This window comes from Thamnophis elegans, chromosome 7 (genome assembly GCF_009769535.1).
Source record: "Thamnophis elegans isolate rThaEle1 chromosome 7, rThaEle1.pri, whole genome shotgun sequence".
In the NCBI taxonomy this organism is placed as follows: domain Eukaryota; kingdom Metazoa; phylum Chordata; class Lepidosauria; order Squamata; family Colubridae; genus Thamnophis; species Thamnophis elegans.
The window spans coordinates 2,783,472-2,808,202 of NC_045547.1; the positions used below are offsets into that span (position 1 = coordinate 2,783,472).

At 45.6% G+C, this 24,731-nt stretch overlaps 2 protein-coding genes and 1 non-coding gene across 6 annotated transcripts in view; 2 read left to right on the forward strand and 1 right to left on the reverse strand.

Moving 5' to 3' along the window:
* Positions 1-444: 444 nt before the first annotated feature.
* ANKRD16 (ankyrin repeat domain 16) lies at positions 445-13,099 on the reverse strand. Of its 4 annotated transcripts, none has more exons than XM_032222091.1 (8): positions 13,068-13,099; positions 11,042-11,416; positions 8,608-8,828; positions 7,934-7,976; positions 7,452-7,560; positions 5,575-5,736; positions 2,528-2,606; positions 445-824 (listed from the first exon to the last, which is right to left on the reverse strand). In XM_032222091.1, the coding sequence occupies exons 2-8, from the start codon at positions 11,377-11,379 to the stop codon at positions 655-657; spliced, it is 1,122 nt and encodes a 373-aa protein (XP_032077982.1). In that variant the 5' UTR covers positions 11,380-11,416; positions 13,068-13,099; the 3' UTR covers positions 445-654. The 4 variants fall into 4 exon arrangements, with proteins under 4 accessions (XP_032077982.1, XP_032077981.1, XP_032077980.1 ...); XM_032222090.1 differs by lacking the exon at positions 13,068-13,099 and adding an exon at positions 12,364-12,597; XM_032222089.1 differs by lacking the exon at positions 13,068-13,099 and adding an exon at positions 12,360-12,597.
* A 1,435-nt stretch (positions 13,100-14,534) lies between these two features.
* Positions 14,535-14,606, forward strand: TRNAP-AGG. The gene has a single exon. It is a non-coding gene; the product is annotated as a tRNA-Pro (tRNA).
* Positions 14,607-17,332: 2,726 nt separating this feature from the next.
* FBH1 (F-box DNA helicase 1) overlaps positions 17,333-24,731 on the forward strand; it is a 33,175-nt gene continuing 25,776 nt past the window's right edge. Inside the window, exons 1-4 of the mRNA XM_032221917.1 lie at positions 17,333-17,432; positions 19,342-19,512; positions 21,240-21,766; positions 23,634-23,764. Coding sequence (XP_032077808.1) covers position 17,432; positions 19,342-19,512; positions 21,240-21,766; positions 23,634-23,764 — 830 coding nt within the window. The 5' untranslated portion in view covers positions 17,333-17,431. The remainder of the gene's footprint in view (positions 17,433-19,341; positions 19,513-21,239; positions 21,767-23,633; positions 23,765-24,731) is intronic.

Below are 24,731 nucleotides of genomic sequence, written 5' to 3' on the forward strand. Positions count from 1 at the left end.
TTCCCACAATCTCGCAAAGGGAGATCATACGTGCCCTAGACACCACAACCCATCACAAACACGAGTCATCAACCATGTGAATTTTGATCTCGTAATTGTCAGGATGCTGCAATGGTCATAAGCGTGGAAAAACGGCCGTGTCACTTTTTTCAGTGCTGCTGTAACTTTGAACGCTCACTAAATGGATGTTCGTAAGTTGAGGACTTCCTGTTTATTGTTGCAAAGCCGCCTAGAGATTTGCCTAACAGCGAGATGGTTGGCATGTGAATTTAATACTTCATGGCAGGGGAAGGATACTGCAAAATCTCCATTCCCACCCTACTCTGGGTCCAGCCAGAGGTGGCGTTTGTCGGTTCTCTGAACTACTCAAAATTTCCGCTTCCGGTTTTCTGAACTACTCAAACTTTCCGCTTCCGGTTCTCTGAACTACTCAAAATTTCCGCTTCCGGTTTTCTGAACTACTCAAACTTTCCGCTTCCGGTTCTCCGAATTACTCAAAATTTCCACTATGGTTCTCCAAAACCTATCAGAACTTGCTGGATATCACCCCTGGACTCTTCCCCCTACTGCACCATTTTGGGAAAAAGCCTCCGGAAAGCTTTTGCTCGCAAATCATACCAGAAAACAGTTGGAAAGAGATATGGGTTTTTTTTTTTAATGCTCACTCCCACAAAGTTGGTTGTCCTCAAAGAGTTGGACAAGGTCGGTCTTCTTCGCCAGCTGCCTGGCGTACGTCTGGGCATCGTCGGCAGAATCCTTTAACCCTGCCTGCAGGAGGAAACGCACGCACGGTGTATGTTGTCGTGCAGAAGCCATGTGCAGCGCTGTGGGGCAGAGAGAGCAGGGCAACGGTGAAGGTTTTGTGCGTCCCACGGCAGGACGCCGCCATCCGATTTCGGTCCTACCAGCTGTTATCCAAGTCAACAATTCATCTTCATTAATACAGTATTTCTTTTATATCTATTGATTGATCGATTAGCTTATAGGACTGTGATGGCAAACCTGTGGTACACGGAACCATATTTGCTGCCACGCCAGCCATCAGCTCCGGGGTGCATGCGAATGCTGGCCGGATGATTTTCCGCCCTTCTGGAGGTCTGGGGGAGGCCGTTTTCGCCCTCCCCAGGCTTCAGGAAAGCCTCCGGAGACTGGGGAAGGGTCGTGCACGCAAGCGCGGAGGTGTGTCTGTGTGTGTGTGGCACGCGCGCATGCGCAGGTGGGCGGGGGAGGATTGGAGTGTGTGCCACGCTGTTAAGAAAAAGGTTCGCCATCATTTTTATGGGCCATATCAATGTACAGGTTCAATCCCCTACTACCAGTAAAATTCTAAGCAAATACTTTCAAACGAGACTAGATTAAACTACAATAGTTGTAGAACAAAATACAACAAAACTGGATACATAAACATGGAAAACAGTATAAAACGACATAACATTTTATTACTGCGTCATCCCTGCAATCGACACCAATCAGGCCCATCTCTGCGATCTCAGTTGGGACCGTTTTAGTCAGAAATCGTGCTGCATTAAATGCCCTTTTTCCCCCCAGATTCTGGCCACACATGAAGTATGTTATTTTAACATGGGCCTCATACTGGGCCATAGATTTAACATGAGGGTCAAGGTATTTATCTCTCACCACCTTATACAAACAGCAATCGAATAATATTTATTAATATAGTAGGAACATTCCTTTTCTTCTTAAAGGCCCAATGTGGCTTCTGGGGCAAATTCAGCCAGTTTGATGTGGTGGGGAAAGGCATCAGGCGAGAAACCAGGAGTGGTGAGTTCTAGTGCCTCCTTAGATAGGAAAGACTGCTGGACGGCTTTGGGCCAATCAGCAGGAGACAGTGAGTTCTAGTCCCACCTTAGGCACTGGCTAGGTGACTTTGGGCCAATCAGCAGGAGACAGTGAGTTCTGGTCCCACCTTAGGCACTGGCTAGGTGACTTTGGACCAATCACCAGGAGACAGTGAGTTCTGGTCCCACCTTAGGCACTGGCTAGGTGACTTTGGGCCAATCACCAGGAGACAGTGAGTTCTGGTCCCACCTTAGGCACTGGCTAGGTGACTTTGGGCCAATCACCAGGAGACAGTGAGTTCTGGTCCCACCTTAGGCACTGGCTAGGTGACTTTGGGCCAATCACCAGGAGACAGTGAGTTCTGGTCCCACCTTAGGCACTGGCTAGGTGACTTTGGACCAATCACCAGGAGACACTGAGTTCTGGTCCCACCTTAGGCACTCGCTAGGTGACTTTGGGCCAATCACCAGGAGACAGTGAGTTCTAGTCCTGTCTCAGGCAGAAAAGCTGGGTAGGTGACATTACATCAATCACTACAAGGTTGTAAGTTCTAGTCCTGCCTTAGCTATGAAAGCTGGCTAGGTGACTTTGGGCCAATCACCAGGAGACGGTGAGTTCTAGTCCTGCCTTAGGCATGAAAGCCAGCTGGGTGGCTTTGGGCCAATCACCAGCTCAGTCCTTGATGTTGCAGGACCTGGTGCTGTGGGGACACGATGGGCAGACTTACCAGTTCGATGCTTCTTATCCTTCGCGTTCAAAGAAGCCCCCAAGGAAAGCAGGCATCGGATTGTGCCCTGGTGCCCTTCCTGCAGGACAGAACAAACACCCACAGACCAGGTTTGAGCTCCTTAGTTACTACTCAATAGTAGTAACAGTGAGAGGGATCTTGGAGTCCTAGTGGACAACCGTTTAAATAGGAGCCAGCCGTGTGCAGCAGCTGCCAAAAAAGCCAACACAGTTCTAGGCTGCATCAACAGAGGGAGAGAATCAAGATCACATGAAGGGTTAATCCCACTCTATAAGGCCTTGCTAAGGCCACACTTGGAATACTTGCATCCAGTTTTGGTCACCACGATGTAGAAAAGATGCGGAGACTCTAGAAAGAGTGCAGAGAAGAGCAAGAAAGAGGATTAGGGGACTGGAGGCTAAAACATATGAAGAACGGTTGCAGGAACTGGGAATGTCTAGTTTAATGAAAAGAAGGACTAGGGGAGACATGATAGCAGTCTTCCAATATCTCAGGGGTTGCCCCAAAGAAGAGGGAGTCAAACTATTCTCCAAAGCCCAAGGGCAGAACAAGAAGCAATGGGTGGAAACTAATCAAGGAGAGAAGCAACTTAGAACTGAGGAGGAATTTCCTGACAGTGAGAACAATTAATCAGTGGAACAGAAGTTGCCTCCAGAAGTTGTGAATGCCCCAACACTGGAAGTCTTTAAGAAGATGTTGGAGAGCCATTTGTCTGGAATGGTATAGGGTTTCCTGCCTAAGCAGGGGGTTGGACTAGAAGACCTCCAAGGTCCCTTCCAACCCTGCTATTGTGTTGTGTTGTGTTGTATTCTTGAACTGTGGTTTATGCAATCCTTTGCAATCCACTGGGCTTACCCGACAGGTTAATTCGCTCACCATAGTTTGCAATCTTTATGCATTATTCATGTATTGAATTTCTCCTCTACCCTCAGCTCAGGAGCAAAAGATAGAATAACAAAGTTGGAAGGGACCTTAGAGGTCTTCTAGTCCAACCCCCTGCTCAGGCAGGAAACCCTATAACATTTCAGACAATTGGTTGTCCCATCTATTCGTTAAAAACCCCAGTGATGGAGCACCCACAACTTCTGGAGGCAAGTAGTTCCACTGATTGTTCTCACTGTTAGGAAATACATCCTTATTTCTAGGTTGTTTCTCTCCTTGATTAGTTTCCACCCATTGCTTCTTGTTCTACCCTCAGGTGCCTTGGAGAATAGCTTGACTCCCTCTTCTTTGGAGCAGGCCCTCAAATACTGGAAGACTGCTATCATGTCTCCCTTAGTCCTCCTTTTCATTAAACTAGACATACCCAGTTCCTGCAACCGTTCTTCCTATGTTTTAATCTCCACTCCCCTAATCCTCTGTTGCTCTTCTCTGCACTCTTTCCAGAGTGGGGCTGGACTTCAACTCCCAGAATCCTTTGCCAGGACTGCCCATCACACAAATGAAAGGACCTGTGCCACCAAGACAGTATTTGTCGTGGTGGCGCAGTGGTGAGGCAGGCTAATTCTGCCCACTGCTAGAAGTTCGAATCTGACCGGCTACAGGTTGACTCGGCCTTCCATCGGTAAAATGAGGACCCTGATTGTTGGCGATAATATGCCGACTCTGTAAAACGGCTTAGAGGGGGCTGTAAAGCCCTGTGAAGCGGTATATAAGTCTAAGCGCTATTCCTATTTGTTCAGCCCAAAAGCAGAAGTGGTCAGGAGTAATTCCAGTAGCAAAGCAGCGGCTGGGGAGGATGGGACGTGATGAGGAGGAAGGAAAGGCCAGGAGAAGGTCACAGACCAGATAGTGATGTATTCAGATGTTCCCCCCTCTTCCTTCCTCATTAGTAAGAAGTGTGTTAAAAGTCAAAAGAAGTCCAATATTTTGCAAATCTCTAGTTGGACGAAATATTTAATTCTTATACAATTACGTTGAATCTGTATGTTATTTGGCTTAAAGCACCGATAATTGAGAGTCGCTTTGGTCTAGCGGTGAAGGCAACAGGCTAGAAAAAAAAGGAGATTCTGAATTCTAGCCCCACTTTAGGCATGAAAGCCGGCTGGGCAGGTTTGAGCCCATCACCAGGGGAAGGTGAATTCTAGTATTGCCTCAGGCATGAAATTGGTTGTGGGACTTCAAGCCAATCACCTGCCTTAGGCACAAAAAACATTTGTATGACTTTGGGCCAATCATCAGGAGACGGTGACTTCTAGTTCTGCTTTAGTTATGAAAGCTAGCTGGGTGACTTTGGGCCCATCACCAGGAGATGGTGAGTTCTAGTTGCACCTTGGGCATGAAAGGTGGCTGGGTGAATTTGGGCCAATCACCAGGACAGGGTGAGTTCTAGTTTTGCCTTAGGCACGAAAGCCAGTTAGATGACTTTGGACCAATCACCAGGAGACGATGACTTCTAGTCCTTGGACATGAAAGCTGGCTGGGTGACTTTGGGCCATTCACCAGGAGAGTGTGAGTTCTAGTTCCGCCTTAGACCTGAAAGTCAACTGGGGGACTTTGGGCCAATCACCAGGAGACTGTGGATTCTAGTCCTGCCTTAACCATGGAAACCAGCTGGATGACTTTGGGCCATTCATTCTCTCCCAGCCGAACCCACCTCACAAGATTGTTGTTCTGGGAAAAGGAGGAAGAGGATGTGTTGGATATGTCCGCCTCCTTGAATTATTTATAAAAAATAATAGAAGGAAGGATACAAACAAAATAAAAGGAAGAGCCGAGGTGGCGCAGTGGTTAGGGTGCAGTACTGCAGGCCACTTCAGCTGACTGTTATCTGCAGTTCAGCGGTTCAAATCTCACCGGCTCAAGGTTGACTCAGCCTTCCATCCTTCCGAGGTGGGTAAATTGAGGACCCAGACTGTGGGGCGATATGCTGACTCTGTAAACCGCTTAGAGGGGGCTGAAAGCCCTATGAAGTGGTATATAAGTCTAACTGCTATTGCTAGTCCTTGACTTACAACCGTCCCATTTAGTGACTGTTTGAAGGCTATTGCTAAGACACCTCAAATCCCAATGAAAAGGACAGGTACCTTTGCCGCATAATGCAGGGCAGTGAGACCGAGGTTCGTGGCCCCTTCGTCGACCTCAACCCCAAGATCAGACACAAGGAACCGAAGCCCATCGTCCTGGCCGGTGATCGCAGCTCGGTGCAACGGCTGATTGCCAAGAGCATCTCTGATCTTGTAATCGGCCTGCAGGAAGGGGGACAGAAAGCAGAACGCAAATATTTGGGGTTATACACCCCAAATGAAGGCTGGGGAGCACAAAAAGAATGCGTCAACTTGCAAAACATTTCCATGTCTGTGATCGAGTTGCCGTGGGAGAAAAGTGGGGGAGAGAATTCCACGCATACCTTCGGCTAGAGTTCGGATCTCAGATTACCACAGCAGGCTTGTGAGGAGGGTAATTTTACAACCTGCTGCAGCACCTCGTTGGCGAATGTGATTTATGACACAGACTGAGGGGAGGGGAGAAACGGGGGGTAAAAGTCACCCATAATTTAATTGAGGTTAGATCTGACTCCACACGGGCCTTGCTGAGATGTTGTTCCTAATAAATGACTGGATTTCTTTTGAAACTTGGCTTGAGGCTCGTAAGTTAATTAAGGTCATCTTTCGGAAACCTGACAGGATGTTTCAGAAATCTTGGAACGGAATACAGGTAGTCCTCGACTGACAACAATTCATTTAGTGACTGTTTCAATGTTACAACGGAACTGAAAAAAAGGGACTCAGCTATCTTTTTTCACACTTACGACCATTGCAGCATCCCCGTGGTCGTGTGATCGAAATTCAGATGCTTGGCAAGTTGCTCACATTTAACTCAATGGTTGTCCCAAAGGTGCTTTTTTCAAAAGGCAACTGGACTTTCTTTTTCCTTAAAGATGTTTCGCTTCTTATCCAAGAAGCTTCTTCGGTTCTGACTGAATGGGGAAGTCAATTCTGAGAGTCACTGAGGCCACTTGGAGGTTTATCTGTGCCCTCCAACCTCCAAGTGGCCTCAATGACTCTCAGAGAGAGAATAGAATAGAATAGAATAAAATTTTATTATTTGTATGCCGCCCTTCTCCGGGAGGACTCAGGGCAGCGAACAATTCAAAAGGGGAAAAAGGGGAACATAAAAAACGAAATACAAATAATAAAAATAAGCAACAGCCGCACAACCATACATGTCGAGAGGGGAGGGAACTCATCACCCCCAGGCCTGCCGGCAAAGCCAGGTTTTGACGGCTTTCCGGAAGGCCTGGAGAGAGGTGAGGGTCCGAATCCCTGCGGGGAGTTCATTCCAGAGGGCTGGAGCTGCCACAGAGAAGGCCCTCCCCCGGGTAATAGCCAGGTGGCATTGGCTAGTAGATGGCACCTGGAGGAGGCCAACCCTGTGAGATCTAATGGGTCTGTGGGAGGTAATTGGCAGCAGGTGGTCTCTCAAGTACCCAGATCCAATACCATGAAGGGCTTTATAAGTTACGACTAACAACCAGAGTACTAACAACCAGACAACTGCAAGGAATAGAAATCCTTCCATCCTCAAGTTATTCACAAAATAATGGAATGTGCTGAAATGAGTAAATTGACATTTGAATTTAGAGAACAGGAAGATAAACAATTTTATAAGATATGGGATTTATTCTATAAAGATAAAAAAACATGGGAGTGAAAGCAATAGCAATAGCAATAGCAGTTAGACTTATATACCGCTTCATAGGGCTTTCAGCCCTCTCTAAGCGGTTTACAGAGTCAGCTTATTGCCCCCAACAACAATCCGGGTCCTCATTTTACCCACCTCGGAAGGATGGAAGGCTGAGTCAACCTTAAGCCGGTGAGATTAGAACCGCTGAACCGCATATAAGTCTAACTGCTGTTGCTATTGCTAAAGGCAAGTCCTGTCAGGTGGGAGACAAACGCACCTGATGTTTCTCCAGAAGCTCTCTGGCAATGTCCAAGTGGCCGTTTTGTACAGCGTCCATAAACGGGGTGACCCCACAGTGGTCCCGACTATCCGGCGCGTAGTGGCACCTTGGAGTAAATGCAGAAAATTTAGTGCTTCCTAGAGGTGAAAGTCACAGTTTAACCCAACCCAAAGCAGAGTCCAGAACCAGCTGGGAAAAGCAGTGATCAGCAGTCGCAGCCTCCCGGGATGTGTGTATGTGTGTGTGTGTTTGTGTGTCCCCTTTTGCGACCGTCCGATGAGCAAAGTCAATGAGGAAGCCAGATTCACAAAACAACCATGTTACTAATTTAACAACTGCAGGGATTCAGTTGTTAAATCGCTGTGACAAGCGAGGCTCGTAAAAATGGGGCTGTCTTGCTGGGAACAAAAAATTGGGGCTCCGTCGTGGTCGTAAGTCAAGGACTATCTGTCCACCAGGAGGAGCCAAACTCAGCTCACCTTTCAAGGAGAATTTTCACGACCTCCAGGCGTCCGTGCATCGCTGCAAAACAGAACAGAGGTGAAAAGATGGCTTAGTTTTGAAAACTGGCAGCGGCTTCTCCCAGGTGGGTCCTTTCCAGAGATCTGACACTCCGGCCCCCATCATTCCCAAACCTCCCAAACCTCCAGGAAGCACTAAATTTCAAAAGAAAGATTTTTTCTCCCGAGATATTTGTTCATCAAATTCGATCCTTAAACTTAAGGGAGTATATGTTGAGGGCAGCAGCTGTTTTAAACCGCAACAACCCTGCGAGGGAGATTGGGCTGAAGTCCCTCTGCTGGGTTCTAGGCTCAGCCTTCCCCATGATGGTCAAAAAAGTCAAGATGGCAGCAATGAAGACACCCTCCCCCCCCCAAGGGAACCTGTGGCCACCTTCTTTTGACTAGCTCAAATCATCCTTGTTAACTAAATGAAAGATTCTTTTGTTGAGGTTAATTTACTCAATTTCTACAGCTGTCCGTACTCATTTTTACAAGATTCTGGGGTGGCTTAAAATAAAATAATGCATTATATAAATAATGCATTTATTTAGTAATTATTTGAAGTTACAAACGCACTGTTTTTGTTGATGTGTTTATGTGTGTAAAATAAAAACTTAAAAAAAAAAAAGAGGGGTCCACGCGGATGCCACCTGCTGTGTGGAGAGGGCTCCTCCGGATCCGGCTTTCCGTGTCCCAAATATCAGGAGAAGCATCCAGCAAGTACTGGATGACCCGTGGATCGCCTTCGCGGCTGGCGATGTGGAAGCAATTCCAGCCATCCTTGTTCTTCAGCCGCAGGTTGGCTCCATGCTGGACAAGATCACGGATGATCTCCAGGTTCCTCCTCGTACAAGCCATCATAAGAGGGGTCCTAGAAAAATGGAGCAGAGGGAGAATAATCCGTGACCCATCAAAACCGCGGTCCACTAAAGCGCGCCCGATTAAAGCGCGTACCTGACGTCATCAGCAGCGCGACAAATACGACCGCGGAGAAAAAAGGGCGCTTTAAAAAGCACTTTTAAAGCAAGCCGATTCACGTTAAGGTAAGGGTTAGGGTTAGGGTTAGGGTTAAGGTTAGGTTAAGGGTTAGGGTTAGGTTTAGGGTTAGGTTAAGGGTTAGGGTTAGGTTTAGGGTTAGGTTAAGGGTTAGGGTTAGGGTTAGGTTAAGGGTTAGCGTTAGGTTTAGCGTTAGGTATAGGGTTAGGTTTAGGGTTAGGTTAAGGGTTAGGCTTAGGGTTAGGTTTGGGGGGGTTAGGTTTAGATTTACGCTTTAATTTTAAGTTTACCGCTCACAGCGTGCTGTTTTCGTCGCGCTGTGATGACGTCACGTACGCGCTTTCGTCGAGCGCGCTTTCGTCTACCGCGGTTTTGTGGTGGAACCGAATAATCAACCTTTCCAAGTCTTTTCATAGGAGATCATCCAGACGTATCATACGAACAGCTCTCAGATGGATCTCCATAGGTTTCAACACTGGGCTCTATCTAAGACAATGAAATTCAGTGTAGAAAAAAAAAGTAAGGTTTTACACTGGGGCAAGAAAAAAACAATTGTATGGGCACCAACTAGGTGACAGTTCTGCTCAACAGTAGTAACTGTGAGAGGGATCTTGAAGGCTTCGTGGACAATCCCTTAAATAAGAGCCAGCCGTGTGCAGCAGCTGCCAAAAAAGCCAACACAGTTCTAGGCTGCATCAACAGAGGGAGAGAATCAAGATCACGTGAAGGGTTAATGCTGCTTTACAAAGCCTTGGTAAGGCCACACTTGGAATACAGCATCCAGTTTTGGTTGCCATGATATAAAAAAAAAGATGTGGAGACTCTGGAAAGAGTGCAGAGAAGAGCAACGAAGAGGATTAGGGGACTGGAGGTTAAAACATACGAAGAACGGTTGCAGGAATTGAGGATGTCTATAGTGAAAAGAAGGACCAGGGGTGACATGATAGCAGTGTTCCAATATCTCAGGGGTTGCCACAAAGAAGAGGGAGTCAAGCTATTCTCCAAGGCACCTGAGGGCAGGACAAGAAGCAATGGGTGGAAACTAATCAAGGAGAGAAGCAATCTGGAATTAAGAAGACATTTCCTGAGAATGAGATCAATTAACCAGTGGAACATCTTGCCTCCAGAAGTTGTGGATGCTCCATCACTGGAGGCTTTTAAGAAGAAAGAGAAGAACCATTTGTCTAAATGATATAGGGTCTCTTGCTTAAGGAGGGAGTTGGACTAGAACAGGGGTCGGCAAACTTAAACACTCAAAGAGCCATTTGGACCCGTTTCCCACAGAAAACACCGGGAGCCACAAAGGTCCTAACTAGAAGCCCCCCCTGTTCAATTCCTACACCATTTCAGACAAATGACTATCCAACATCTTCTTAAAGACTTCCAATGTTGGGGCATCCACAACTTCTGGAGGCAACTTCTGTTCCACTGGTTAATTTTTCTCACTGTCAGGAAATTCCTCCTCAGTTCTAAGTTGCTTCTCTCCTTGATTAGTTTCCACCCATTGCTTCTTGTTCTGCCCTCAGATGCCTTGAAGAATAGTTTATTTATTTATTATTTATTTATTTATTTATTTGTCTTGTATGCCGCCCACTCCCGGAGGACTCCGGGCGGCTCACAAAAGACAAGGGAAAGGGGGAAAACGAGACAAAGACAACATATTAAAAACAAAAGCAACATTCACAATTTCCGTGGAGGTAAATGCTTCTCAGCCCCCCCGCAGCCTGCTGGAACAGCCAGGACTTGGTGGCTTTGCGGAAGGCCAGGAGGGTAGTAAGGGTCCGGATCTCAACAGGGAGCTCGTTCCAGAGGGCCGGAGCTGCAACAGAGAAGGCTCTCCCCCGGGGAGTCGCCAGCCGACATTGGCTGGCAGATGGAATCCGGAGGAGTTTGACTCCCTCTTCTTTATGGCAGCCCCTGAGATATTGGAAGACTGCTATCATGTCTCCCCTAGTCCTTCTTTTCAGTAAACTAGACATTCCCAGTTCCTGCAACCGTTCTTCATATGTTTTTAGTCTCCAGTCCTCTGACTAAATGACTAAAACATATTCAATCCGAGAAAAACCTCTCAATGCCAACCCACCATACCAGTCTGCTTTTTTTAAGCAATCTACTACAGCCCTCTGTTCCAGAAGGTATAAGAGACAATCCCGGTGGCCCATGGAGGCAGCTTCGTGGAGGGGACGCTTATAGTCCAGGTTCACCAGCTCAACGTTCATTCCCACGATCTCAGTGAGGTAACGCAAGATATCCAGCTGGCCGTGCCTGGCTGCGAAGTGGAGAAGCGTGTCTCCCGACTTCTCCCAGTGTTTCTGTCTCACGTCTCTATCCAGGTCAGGAATTTTTCCAATCTCTTCTTGGAGAAGGGTAAACATCCCTTCCCGTATTAGCCGAGGAAACAGGTTGGCGATTTTTCCTTCCTCCATCACCAGTCCAGAGCTCCAGAGAGAAGGACCTAAAAGCCTGTTTGAGGGAGATGGGCATTTAGAGATATAATACAATAATACAATAGCAGAGTTGGAAGGGACCTTGGAGGTCTTCTAGTCCAACCCCGCTGCCTAGGCAGGAAACCCTATATCGTAAAATAATTTTATATATAAAAATATATAATATATATAATGAAATATTATACAATATATATAATGTACACATATATACACAATGTATCTTTTTACGATATATATTGCATTTATAAAATATATGACTATGTAAATATGGAATATTAGTACAATATGTAATTTGCATCTATAGGAAGGATCTTTTTATATCTATTTTATATGTAAAATATATGACTATGTAAATATGAAATATATATTTTGTATGATATATAATTTACACACACAAACATACATATATATATATATGTTATATAAAATTTATGAATATGAAAATATATATTTTAAATATTTATAATACATATATAAAAACATAAATATCAAACATTTAACTTTTAAAATATTTCAAAAAACATACATGTAAATATATATAATTAATTTACATATATATATATATATGAAATATCTTTTATATCTATTATGTACATACAATTTAGGAATATGTAAATATATATTTTAAATATTTATAATACATATACGTAAACATAAATAGCAACTATTTATAACTTTTAAAATATTCGAAAAAATAAATTTTAAAATATATAATTTATATGTGTGTGTATGAAATATATATATTTATATCTATTATGTATATAAAATATATGAATATATATATATATATATATATATATATATATATATATATATATATATTATATATATATATAATACATATAAACAAACAGATGACATTTTTATAACTTTTAAAATATTTGTAAAAAACATTTAAAAATATATTTTTTATATACTGTATTTATATAAATATATAAATATGAAATAGAAATACACACACACTGGCACAAGATTCAACTCAGCTTTGTGCGCCCTCTTTTATCCAAAAAGGGAAGAGAACACCAGAGTTTTCACGTTCAGACAGATACCTTTCTTTATAAAAAGTACATTAGCCCAAAATATCTGGAAATTAGCTGGGGAACATCTTAATTGGGATAACCTGCATTATGGCAAGGCGCAGTAGAGAACCGGAAGTGACCGTTCGAAGGGACTCCATATTTATGGCTGGTTCCCGCACCTTTATAACGTTTCCTCCTTTACGTCATCAACTACGCGCGACGCCTCATTGGCCGGCACCTGGCAACGCTTCCGCTTGAAGGAGGAGCCGCGATAGCACAGAGGGCGAGTTTCGCGGGCGGAGTCGTCAGCAGGCTAGGTTGCGCGTGGCCAAAGGGCGGGGTGGGGGCGGAGGCAAGTTGAGTTGCGCGTGCAAGAGGGGCTGGTGGCTTGCTTGCAAATTAAGATTGAGCTCAACCAAGTAGCTCCAAGCAACCAGGTTTAATTTTTTTAAAACATTTAAAATTTAATTAATTAACTAGTAATTAATTACGAATGAGATTTTGGAGGGTAGAGCTGGAAGAGATTGTCATCCTGATTTTGGAGGAAAATAATTCAATTGCTTTGGGAAAGGGGTGAATTGCAGCCCAGCGTTCGTCAACCTGGCGCCCTCCAGATGCGGAAGCCCTTACAGCTAGTCTTTGACTTACGACCACAATGGAGTGTTGGAAGAAAATGTCCTTCTGGGTTCGGCTCCAAGTGGGGGGAAAGACACTGGAGACATGGAGGCTGCTTGGAAAGATGGTTTTAATGGTGGACAGGACCACATAGCTTGAGTCCTGAACAGACAGAAAAGGTGATCACATGCTTCAATGTTGGTGGAGAAGAAGAGAAGGAAGGGCTGAAATGCTGAAAGTCCCTGGTTTTATGCCCTCTCTGGCCTTTGATCTTGAGCTCGTATTCTGATTGGTTGTCAGACTCCCATGGGTCCATGCGGGGGGCAACTTTCTAGGCTGCGTTTTGAATCCGGGTTTGGTTGAGTGCTCAGATGCCATGTGGCGAGTTGGGTAAAGGGCGCTGATATTGTCATGCCTTAATCCCATCACTCTGGATCTGAAGTGGAGAACTCTTTATTATGTAAAGGGACTAGCTTGGCCTTCTTAATGGCCCATTGACAAAGTGGGGATGGGCAGGAAGCTACAGGCAGCTATTCTGTCTTTTAAAACATGTTTCTTTCTTTTCACATCCAGAGAAATATTCTGCCTTTTCAATATTTCCTAGGATATTTTATATATATATATAATTTTATTTTTTATTACATAGACAACATCACATAACAATAGAAAAAAAACAATGGGAAAAGGAGAAAAAAAAGGGGGGAAACCCATCATCACATACAATATGTCATTTGATCACAGGTGCATCCCTACTACGTTTATACATCCCATATCTCTCTGTTGTATATTTAATAAACACCACAATAAGCTAGGGTTTTAAAAAGGGGGGGGGAGGGGGAAGACAAAAAAAAAAGAAAAAAACACTGACTCTGTAAACCGCTTAGAGAGGGCTGAAAGCCCTATCAAGCGGTATATAAGTCGAACTGCTATTGCTATTGCTATTTAGCGACTGCTTCATTTGCCAGTCTCAATGGTGTCTGCTAAATGAAAACTACCCATATATATTTTTTCTCTTCTCCATAAATTGGATTGAGGTTTTGTTTTGTTTCTGAAAAATGTTTGGAGCTGCAGGGCCGCCATCTGAATCCATGCTAGGAGGACTCCCTCTCCCATAATCCCCTACCCCCAGAGTCACCGGGCTTGAATGGCAGGTACATTTAATAAATTGTGGATGCGGGAGTGTACTCCTTCCCAAGTATCTCCAGCAAATTTGCATTTGAACGTTTGTGCAATGAAATAGATTACCCAAATAAGTTTAAATGTTTATGCAATCTCTCATCATGCACAACCTTTCCTGGATGACGTGCTTGGTCGACACCCCCAAATCGGAGTAAAGTGTTAAAAGATATTTTTTCTTCCCCCACAAAAATGTACAAGACAACAGGCGCATGGACGTGGCAAATCACTGGTTCTGCCAGTTGCCCTGAGCCAAGGAAGGAATGTGAGCCTCTAATTAGCAGAGTGTCTGGAGAGAACATCTGGGAGGCATCTGAAACAGCTGGCTCGTTGGTCTAGGGGTATGATTCTCGCTTAGGGTGCGAGAGGTCCCGGGTTCAAATCCCGGACGAGCCCAATTTTTTCTTCCTGGAACAATTTCCCCAGGAAGCAGAGAGACAAGACGGAACTTCAAGAGGGATTTGTGATGTAGATGCTGAATGGGGGGATTCTGGGAGTTGAAGTCCACCCATTTGAAAGTGCTACCTGGGGGAATTCTGGGAGTCGAAGTCCACGTATCTTAAAGCAGGTTGGCTGGAGAATCCTGGGAATTGACTGTACCACAGTTGCATGGTCCTAAGAGCAGAGGATCCCATTTTCTGAGCACCCGAGGAGCAATGGGGAAACCAGGTTTGCTTAACAACGGTGTTACTAACTTAACACCCAGAACACGGGTGTCAAACTCACGATGTCATGTGACGCATCACATTTCCCCCCCCTTCACAGAGCTGGGGTGGGCATGGCCTGTGCCTGATACAACTAGCCCGGAGACCACCAGTTTGACGCCCTTGACCTAGAATATCCCTAAAATAGAAGAATACAGCTGGAAGGGATCTTGGAGGTCTTCTAGTCCAGTCTCCTGCTCAATACCATTTCAGGCAGGTGACTAGATTCTTCTTAAAAACCTCCAGGGATGCCCGTAATTTCTGAAGGCAAGCTATTCCCCTGGTTAATTGGCGTCGCTGTTAGGAAGTTTCTCCTTAATTCCTCTTGTGCTTTTTTTTCAAGAAGCCACTGGACTTTCTGGGTTTTTATTTTTTATTTTTTGCTTTTGAAGACGTTTCCCTTCTCATCCCAGAAGCTTCTTCGGCTCTGACTGGATGGTGGAGGATGGAAGGACTGAGACTCCTTGCAGACAACTGGTCATTTGCATCCTTTTAGGGAGTCCTTGAGGCCACTTGGAGGTTTATCTGTGTCCTCAGGGTCACCTGAGTGGTGCAAATGGTTCCTGTGGTCTGCAGTTTTCCCTCTGGAAATCCATTGCTACTCCTACAACCGTTCAGAGGGTCTCCACCCCAAATTATATAGCTAAAAGTCTGTAGAGATTCTCAGTCCTCCAGGTCAGGGTTTTCCCAAAGGTGCTTTTTTCAGGAGGCATCTGGGCTTTTCGGTTTTCCTTTGAAGATATTTCGCTTCTCATCCAAGAAGCTTCTTCAGCTCTGACTGAATGGTGGGGAGTGGAAGGATTGATTCTCCTTGCAGACAGCTGGTCATTTGCATCCTTTTAGGGGGTCCTTGAGGCCACTTGGAGGTTTCTTTCTTTCTCTTTGAAGACATTTTGCTTCTCATCCAAGAAGCTCCTTCAGCTCTGACTGGATGGTGGGGAATGGAAGGATTGATACTCCTTGCAGACAGCTGGTCATTTGCATCCTTTTTACAGAGCCATTGAGGCCACTTGGAGGTTTCTCTGTCCTCGGGGTCTCCTGAGTAGTGCAAATGGTTCCTGTAGTCTGCAATTTTCCCTCTGGAAATCCATTCCTACTCCCACACTGTTCAAAGGATCTTCATCCCAAATTGTGTAGCTAAAAGTCTCTAGGGATTCTCTGTCATCCAGGCCATGGTTGCTTTTTTTAGGAGGCAACTGTACTTTTCTAGTTTTTCTTTGAAAACGTTTCACTTCTCATCAAAGAAGTTTCTTTGGCTCTGACTGGATGGTGGTGGAAGATGGAAGGATTTGTACCAGGGGTGAAATCCAACAGGTTCCGGAGAACTGATAGTGGACATTTTTGAGTAGTTCGGAGAACCGGCAAATGCCACCTCCGGCTGGCCCCAGAGCGGGGTGGGAATGGTGATTTTGCAGTATCCTTCCCCTGCCACGCCCATCAAGCCACGCCCACAGAAATGAATTTCATCACTTATTTATTTATACTCCTTGCAGACAGCTGGTCATTTGCATCCTTGTAGGGGAGTCATTGAGGCCACTTGGAGGTTCTTACTCGCTTGAGTAAGAAGCTTCTTGGATGAGAAGCGAAACGTCTCCAAAAGGAAAAAAAAAACCACGAACTGTCCAGCTGCTTCCTGAAAAAAGCACCTTTGGGACAACCATGGGTGACTGAGAATCTCTACAGACTTTTAGCTCCACAATTTGAGATGGAAGACCCTTTGAATGGTGTGGGAGTAGGAATGGATTACCAGAGAGAGAAATTGCAGATTACAGGAACCATTTGCACCACTCAGGAGACCCTGAGGACACAGATAAGCCTCCAAGTGGCCTCAACGACCCTCTAAAACAGTGTTTCTCAACCTTGGCAACTTGAAGATGTCCGGACTTCAACTCCCAGAATTCCCCAGCCAGCATTCGCTGGCTGGGGAATTCTGGGAGTTGAAGTCCGGACATCTTCAAGTTGCCAAGGTTGAGAAACACTGCTCTAAAAGGATGCAAATGACTAGCTGTCTGCAAGGAGTATCAATCCTTCCATCCTCCACCATTCAGGCAGAGTTGAAGAACCTCCTTGGAGGAGAAGCAAAACGTCTTCAAAAGACAAAAAAAACCAAGAAAATCCAGCTGCCTCTTAGGGGGAAAAAAAAGCACCTTTGGGACTTCAAAGGAGGCTTTGACAATGCAGCTTCCCCCCACTCCCAAACAAAAGGAGGGGGACGGGGGACCGGAAGCGAGTGCTGTCTGGTACTCTATGCTTGTAGTTTTTCTGCCTCTCTTTGGGGAAGGGAGGGACCCGTCCAATTGTGCGCGACTTTTCATTGGTCCGTACCGGGCCGCTCTTCCGCATCAAGAAGAAGGAGGAGCAATAAGGAGCGAGCTCTGCGATAGGACGGCAGAGAACCCATCATCAGCGGGCAAGAGGCGGGGTTTTGGTTTGGCCGAAGCGTCCGCAGGTTAGGGTGCGCTCGCTGGGAGCAAGTTGCGGTGCGCGCGCAATGTTTGCAAAGTGGGCGGAAGTCAAAGTAAGTCTTAAACCCCCAAATTTAATGGAAAGTATAATTAATTGCTAATTAGATTCTTGGTATTTAGAGCTGGGCAGGCATTGTCATCCGGGCCGAATTATTTCCCATTCGGATTTTGTGGGGGGAAAAAGTAATTTGTTTGGGAGGAAGGGAGGGGAGGGGGGGGGGAGAAGTCAATTGCAACCCGACCATCGTCAACCTGGCGCCCTCCGGGTATATTGGGGGGTATGACACGTCTTATCATCCCCTACATTCGGGCTGGGGGATTCTGGGAGTGGGAGTCCACAAGTCTTAAAAGTTCCCAGGTTTGGACACCCCTGCCTTAATGGCAAGGCTCATGGGAATTCCAAAGTCTTTGGAGTCAGCCAGGAGTTCAATTTTATTACTATTAAGCCAGAGGCAAACAATTATCCCTTTGCATGCAAGGTCAACTTGGGCACTGAATTGCAATCTTCTTCTGTATCTCTTTATTTTTATTTAGGCTTAGTTTTCTCAAGTTTCCTGTTTCCCCACTCTGTATTCAAAATGGACATTGGTTAATAAGGTTTGTGGGTGGGTGTATACATTTTTACACACACACACACACAAACACACACGGGGGTGGGTGGGGAGAGAATGTGAGTGTGTTTGGGTATATATGTATTATCTTTTGAAAGAAGGCAACAGAATTTCATTTTTAATGTGTGCCAGTGTGTGACTTTGGTATATCTTTATCTAAATCTCTCTCTATCTCTCCCCCACCACTCTCTAGCTGTCATCTATCTACTTACGGTATCTATCTATTTCTCTTCCCCCTTCCTTCCTCCTTTTCTTTCGCCTTTCTCTTCCTTTCTTGTCCCTGCCTTTTCCTTCCTTCCTCTTGTCTATGTCTCTCTCTTTCCTTCCTTCCTTCCCTCTCTCCCTTCCTCTGTCATCCTCTCTGTCTCTCTGTCTGTCTGTCTCTGTCTTTCTGTCTCTCTCTCTGTCTGTCTCTCTTTCTGTCTCTCTCTCTGTGTGTCTCTGTCTCTCTCTGTCTCTGTCTGTCTGTCTCTCTTTCTGTCTCTCTCTGTCTCTCTGTGTCTCTGTCTCTCTCTCTGTCTGTCTGTCTCTCTCTCTCTGTGTGTGTGTCTCTGTCTCCCTCTCTCTCTGTGTCTGTGTCTGTCTCTTTCTCTGTCTCTCTTTCTGTCTCTTTCTCTCTGTGTCTCTGTCTCTCTCTGTCTCTGTCTGTCTCTCTTTCTGTCTCTCTCTCTGTGTCTCTGTCTCTCTCTGTCTCTGTCTCTCTCTCTCTCTCTGTCTGTCTCTCTCTCTCTCTCTGTGTCTCTGACTCCCTCTCTCTCTGTGTCTGTGTCTGTCTCTTTCTCTGTCTCTATTTCTGTCTCTCTCTGTGTGTGTGTCTATGTCTCTCTCTCTCTGTCTCTCTGTCTGTCTGTCTCTCTTTCTGCCTCTCTCTCTATCTCTGTCTCCCTCTCTCTCTGTGTCTGTCTGTCTCTCTCTCTCTCTGTGTCAATGTCTGTCTCTCTCTCTCCCTCCATCATCATCTATCACCCATCTATCCCCTAAGCAAATAAATATAAATAAAATTATAAGGGGATGCACCAAAATCTCACATACTGCACTTTAACAACCATCTTGTCTTGAAAGCAAAGTGATGTGTTGTTTTTTTTTAATGTGTCCAATTCATTTGCCGCCTATCTCGCTACTCTATGCTGAATTATACTGCTCTGCAAATTATTCATGCTGAGTGATGGTTGGATGGGCCCTAGTGGATTGCTTAAAACGCCATCGGCTGTGACCACACTTAAACCATCAATTGGGGTTTGCAGGGGGTCTGGGTTTGCAATGGAACCCTGCTTATGTCTTTCTCTAGGACGCCTTCTTCCATCCAGTGCCGTTTTTCTCTGTTTTTTTTCCCCCCCCCCTGTTGAGCCAGTGAGGTCTTTCAAGAAAATCCGCCTGACCGCCAGCGATTGTGAAGTCCTTCGTCAGAGCCCAGAAGGCACAGCCGCCCTGACGCAGCCCCTCAACCAGAGGCCCGGCAGCCAAGATTCCCGTAGGCGCCTTGGCCCAACTCCTCGGAGGAGGAGGAGGCAGCCTTCCAAAGGTGTGATGAGTTGTGATCCTTTGCATTGCGTTGCAAGACTAAGGAAGTGGTTACTTTAAAATACCAGGATTAATGGTTTCGGGGGCCCTTGCCGCGTCTTCTGAGGCCTTGGTTAAAAACCACAAAAAAGCGGGGTTGTGTCGTTGCGATGCAAGATATGGAGCGTGCGTTGCAGCAGTTAAGTGCTGCGTTTGTCCCCTGCTGTTAGAGGTTGGCTCCCTGTTTACGCAGCCACGGGTATACAGACAGCAAACCCCACCTCCTCCTGGCACTGATAATGTTATCTGGTTGGGCCATGAAATGTGCATGAAGATCACTAAGGCCGGAGAGCCCTTCCTTCTTTCCTTTTCCCTTCCCTTCCCCTTTTCTTTCCTTTCCTCCCACTTCCTTTCCTTCCCCTTTCCCTTTCCTTTTCCCTTTCCGTTCCTTTCTTTCCTCCCACTTCCTCCCCTTCCCTTTCCCCTTCTCCTTTCCTTTTCCTTTTCCTTTCCCCTTTCCTTTCTTTTCCTTTCCTTTCTTTCCTCCTACTTCCTCCCCTTCTCTTTCCTTTCCCCTTTCCTTTCCTTCCCTTTTCCTTTCCTTTCCTTTCTTTCCTCCCACTTCCTTCCCTTTCCTTCCCTTCCCTTTTTCCTTTCCTTTCCTTTCTTTCCTCCCACTTCCTTTCTTTCCCCTTCCCTTCCCTTTTCCATTTCCTTTCCTTTCTTTCCTCCCACTTCCTTCCCTTCCCTTTCCTCTTCACCTTTCCTTTTCCTTTCCCCTTTCCTTTCTTTCCTCCCACTTCTTCCCTTTTCCTTTCCCCTTTCCTTTCTTTCCTCCCACTTCCCTTCCCTTTCTCCTTCTTCTTTTCCTTTCCTTCCCTTCCCTTCCCTTCCTCATCTTCCTCCCCCACCTCCTCCTCTCCACAAACCCCACTCTGTGTATCACTGAAGACGTTCCACAGTTGGGTCGTGAAACGTCTTGTGCAAGAAAATCAAGGGCCCTGCACATCCTCTCCTCTCCTGCTAGTTTCAAGGTTGCAGGGTTTATGAGCTGAGACCAGGCTTGCTTAAGTAGGAGATGCGGAAGGCAGTGTTGCTAAGCGAGACAGGTATGAAGTGAATTCTGCCCCATTTTACGACCTTTCCTTCCCCTGTTGTTAAGTGAATCGCCCCAGTTGCTAAGTTAGGTTGTGAAGTGAATCTGGCTTCCCCATAGACTTTGCTTGTGAGACCACATGACCCAGGGGCTTTGCGACCGTCACAAATATGAGTCAATTGCCATAGATATGAGTCAGTTCCAACCGTCATGAGTTCAGGTTAGTTGTCAGTGGGGATGCCACAACGGTCCCATATGAGAAAAATGGTCCTTTTTTTCCCCGTGCCTTCGAACGGTCACTAAATGGGACGGTTGTAAGTTGAGGAATAGCAATAGCAGTTAGACTTATATATCGCTTCATAGGGCTTTCAGCCCTCTCTAAGCGGTTTACGGAGTCGGCATATTTGCCCCCACAGTCTGGGTCCTCATTTCACCCACCTCGGAAGGATGGAAGGCTGAGTCAACCTTGAGCCGGTGAGATTTGAACCGCCGAACTGCAGATTAGCAGTCAGCTGAAGTGGCCTGCAGTGCTGCACCCTAACCACTGCGCCACCTCGACAATGGCAGATCCTTGCCATTGTCCACCTGCTTTTCTTCCTGGGCGCAGCGGGCCCTTGAAGCTGTTGTCATTTGTCTTCCCTTTCTGCCCTCAGGCCACCAAAGGACCATCACAGATTACTTCAAGAGCAGATCGCACGCCCCGCCATGCTCCAGCAACATGGCGGAGAGCCACAAAGCCATAGTTGAGGAACCTCCGGAGAACTTCGCTTGTGACTGGCCGTCCGACTCGGACGACTCTTGCAGTCTTCTTGACGAGGCAACGGACACGTTGGCGCCCCCCAAGAAGCTATTGCGTTTCTCCCACGGATCTGGCGACTCCGACAGAAACGCTGGGCGGGAGGTCCGAGGTCACGAACCGTGGTTGGTGAGGCTTCCTGGGGAAAGCCCAGGCGATGGAACGGTCAAGCAGGAAGCTCGCGACGCCGAGGTGGATCCTCTTCCTGATGCCCACTTTGGGCTCTTCGGAACCACATCCGGGGATGACGTACCTCAGGGAACGATGGAGAAGTTGCCGGATGAACTCCTCCAGGAGATCTTCGCCCTGGTGCCTCTGGTGGACCTCCTCCAAAACCTCTGCCTGGTGTGTCGACGTTGGAAGTGCATCATCTCGGACGTGAAGGTAAGGGAGGCCGTTGTCTCAGGAATGGTGGAGGGGAGCTGGGGCAAACCTTTTGTCTCCCTTGAATGCAATAGCAATAGTAGCAATAGTTAGACTTATCTACCGCTTCATAGGGCTTTCAGCCCTCTCTAAGCGGTTAACAGAGTCAGCATATTTGCCCCCAACAACAATCCGGGTCCTCATTTCTTTCACCTCGGAAGGATGGAAGGCTGAGTCAACCTTGAGCCTAGTGGGATTTGAACAGCCGAACTGCTGAACTGCAGTCAGCTGAAGTAGCCTGTAGTGCTGCATTTAACCACTGCGCCACCTTGGCTCCTTCCGTGATTTAACTATCATGATCCGGGACATTCTTCTGATTGGAAACCTTTTTTTCCATTTGGCAAGTAGCTTTTAGATTGCAAGAAGAATAGAACAGGAATAGGAAGAAGAGGAGAGAAGAATAGCATAGCATAGAATAGCATAGAATAGAGGAGAGAAGAGAAGAGAATAGAGAATAGAATAGACTAGAGGAGAGAAAAGCAGAGATAGAGAAGAGAATAGAGGAGAGAAGAGAATAGAGAAGAGAAAAGAATAGAGAAGAGAATAGAGAAGAGAATAGAATAGAATAGAGGAGAGGAGAGAATAGAGAATAGAATAGAGGAGAGAAGATAATAGAGAATAGAATAGCATAGAAGAGAATAGAGAAGAGAAAGGAGGGAATAGAATAGAATAAAGGAGAGAAGATAATAGAGAATAGCATAGAAGAGAATAGAATAGAGAATAGAAAGGAGGGAATAGAATAGAGGAGAGAAGGTAATAGAGAATAGAATAGCATAGAAGAGAAGAGAATAGAAAATAGAAAGGAGGGAATAGAATAGAATAAAGGAGCGAAGATAATAGAGAATAGCATAGAAGAGAAGAGAATAGAGAATAGAAATTAGGGAATAGAATAGAGGAGAGAAGATAATAGAGAATAGAATAGCATAGAAGAGAAGAGAATAGAAAATAGAAAGGAGGGAATAGAATAGAATAGAGGAGAGAAGATAATAGAGAATAGCATAGCATAGAAGAGAAGAGAGAATAGAATAGAGAAGAGAAGAGAAAATAGAATAGACTAGAGAGAAGAGAATAGCATAGAAGAGAAGAGAATAGAGAATAGAAAGGAGGGAATAGAATAGAGGAGAGAAGGTAATAGAGAATAGAATAGCATAGAAGAGAAGAGAATAGAAAATAGAAAGGAGGGAATAGAATAGAATAGAGGAGAGAAGATAATAGAGAATAGCATAGCATAGAAGAGAAGAGAGAATAGAATAGAGGAGAGAAGAGGAGAATAGAGAGAAGAGAATAGAATAGAGAATAGAAAGGAGGGAATAGAATAGAGGAGAGAAGAGAATAGAGAATAGAATAGAGAAGAGAAGAGAGAGAAGAGAATAGAGAATAGAATAGACTAGAGGAGAGAAGAGAAGAGAATAGAGGAGGGAAGAGAATAGAGAGAATAGAGAATAGAATAGAGGAGAGAAGTTAATAGAGTATAGAATAGCATAGCATAGCATAGAATAGAATAGAAAGGAGGGGATAGAATAGAGGAGAGAAGAGAATAGAGGAGAGAAGAGAAAAGAGAATAGCATAGCATAGCACAGGAAAGAAGAGAATAAAATAGAATAGAGAATAGAAAAGAGGAGAGAATAGACCAGACTAGACGAGACTAGAATAGAGAAGAGAAGAGGAGAATAGAATAGAGAATAGAATAGAATCAGAGTAGAGTACTAGAATTAGAACTAAGAATATAAGAGAATAGAGAAGAGAATAAAATAAGGAACAGAACAGAATTCTTTATTAGCCAAGCCCCCAAATCCTAACATCCGATGTTTTGCCCCTGGCTTTTTAGTTCATTCCTTGGAAGAAAATTTACTATCAGTATTTGAAGGGAGTGGACCACGCCTCACTCACCCTTCGAGTCATTCTGCAACGGTACGGCCTAACCAAGAAGCATCCCCAGTGCATGCTGGGATTTATCCGGTGAGTGGCCTTCGGTATCGCAACCGCAAACCATCTCCTTTGCTTTCGTTAACGGGGTAGCCTGGTCTACGTCTGGCGCTTGACTTACGACCACAATGGGGAGCAGTACGCATTTTCTTTGCTAAGTGTGCTTGATTTTATGATTCCCCCCCCCCAATTGTTCAGTGAATCACTGCCGTCATTAAGTGAACCATTGGGGTCTTTAAGCGAAGCTGGCTTCCCCCAGCTTCAGAAGTGTCCCAAATAAATCTAGCCACAAGCAGGCCACAGTTATTCCTCAGGGCAGCATCCAATAGTCCATAAAATAAAAGCTAAGTACCACTCACTCGTCACGAAATCTCCAGAATCGTTAAAATCTACAAACTTGAAATTTGGCACGTCTGTTTCTCTTGGCTTCTAGGTGCTCGCTAAGAGAAGATTTTTTTGAAATGACCATCAGATCATTAGTATTTCTTATACAGTAATTAACACGCTCTGTATGCTAAGGAGTTCTACTCCCCCTCCCCACTTGAAAAGAACTCTGTTCCAACTGCCAGTTTCCCCCTCACATTCCGTTACCTCAGTTCACACCGGCAGACGTTCCACTCCTTCACTCAGGGGCGGTCTGGGGCTCCTTACAGTACTAAACGTCGGCTCCTCACCAAAATGTCTACGCTTTCCACCTATGGAACTACTTCTGGACTCAAGGCGGCGGGAGCGATATTCCCTTATGTGTTTCACTCACTGACCACCACAAAGGATTGTGAAGCGAAGACCACCTCTGAGCCAACGGATTGTGAGCTGAATTTCTCCTGCATAGCCCGATCACATAGTTACGTCGTGAAGCACGGGTATCCAGCTAGTAGTCCATAAAACAATGGAAAGTCGCTCCCGCAAATAAGCCCATCCAGCGAACTTAAACCAGCCAGGCCAAACGGAAGTACACCCACGGGATTTCTCTTGGCAAGAGAAGTTCAGAGTCTTCCAA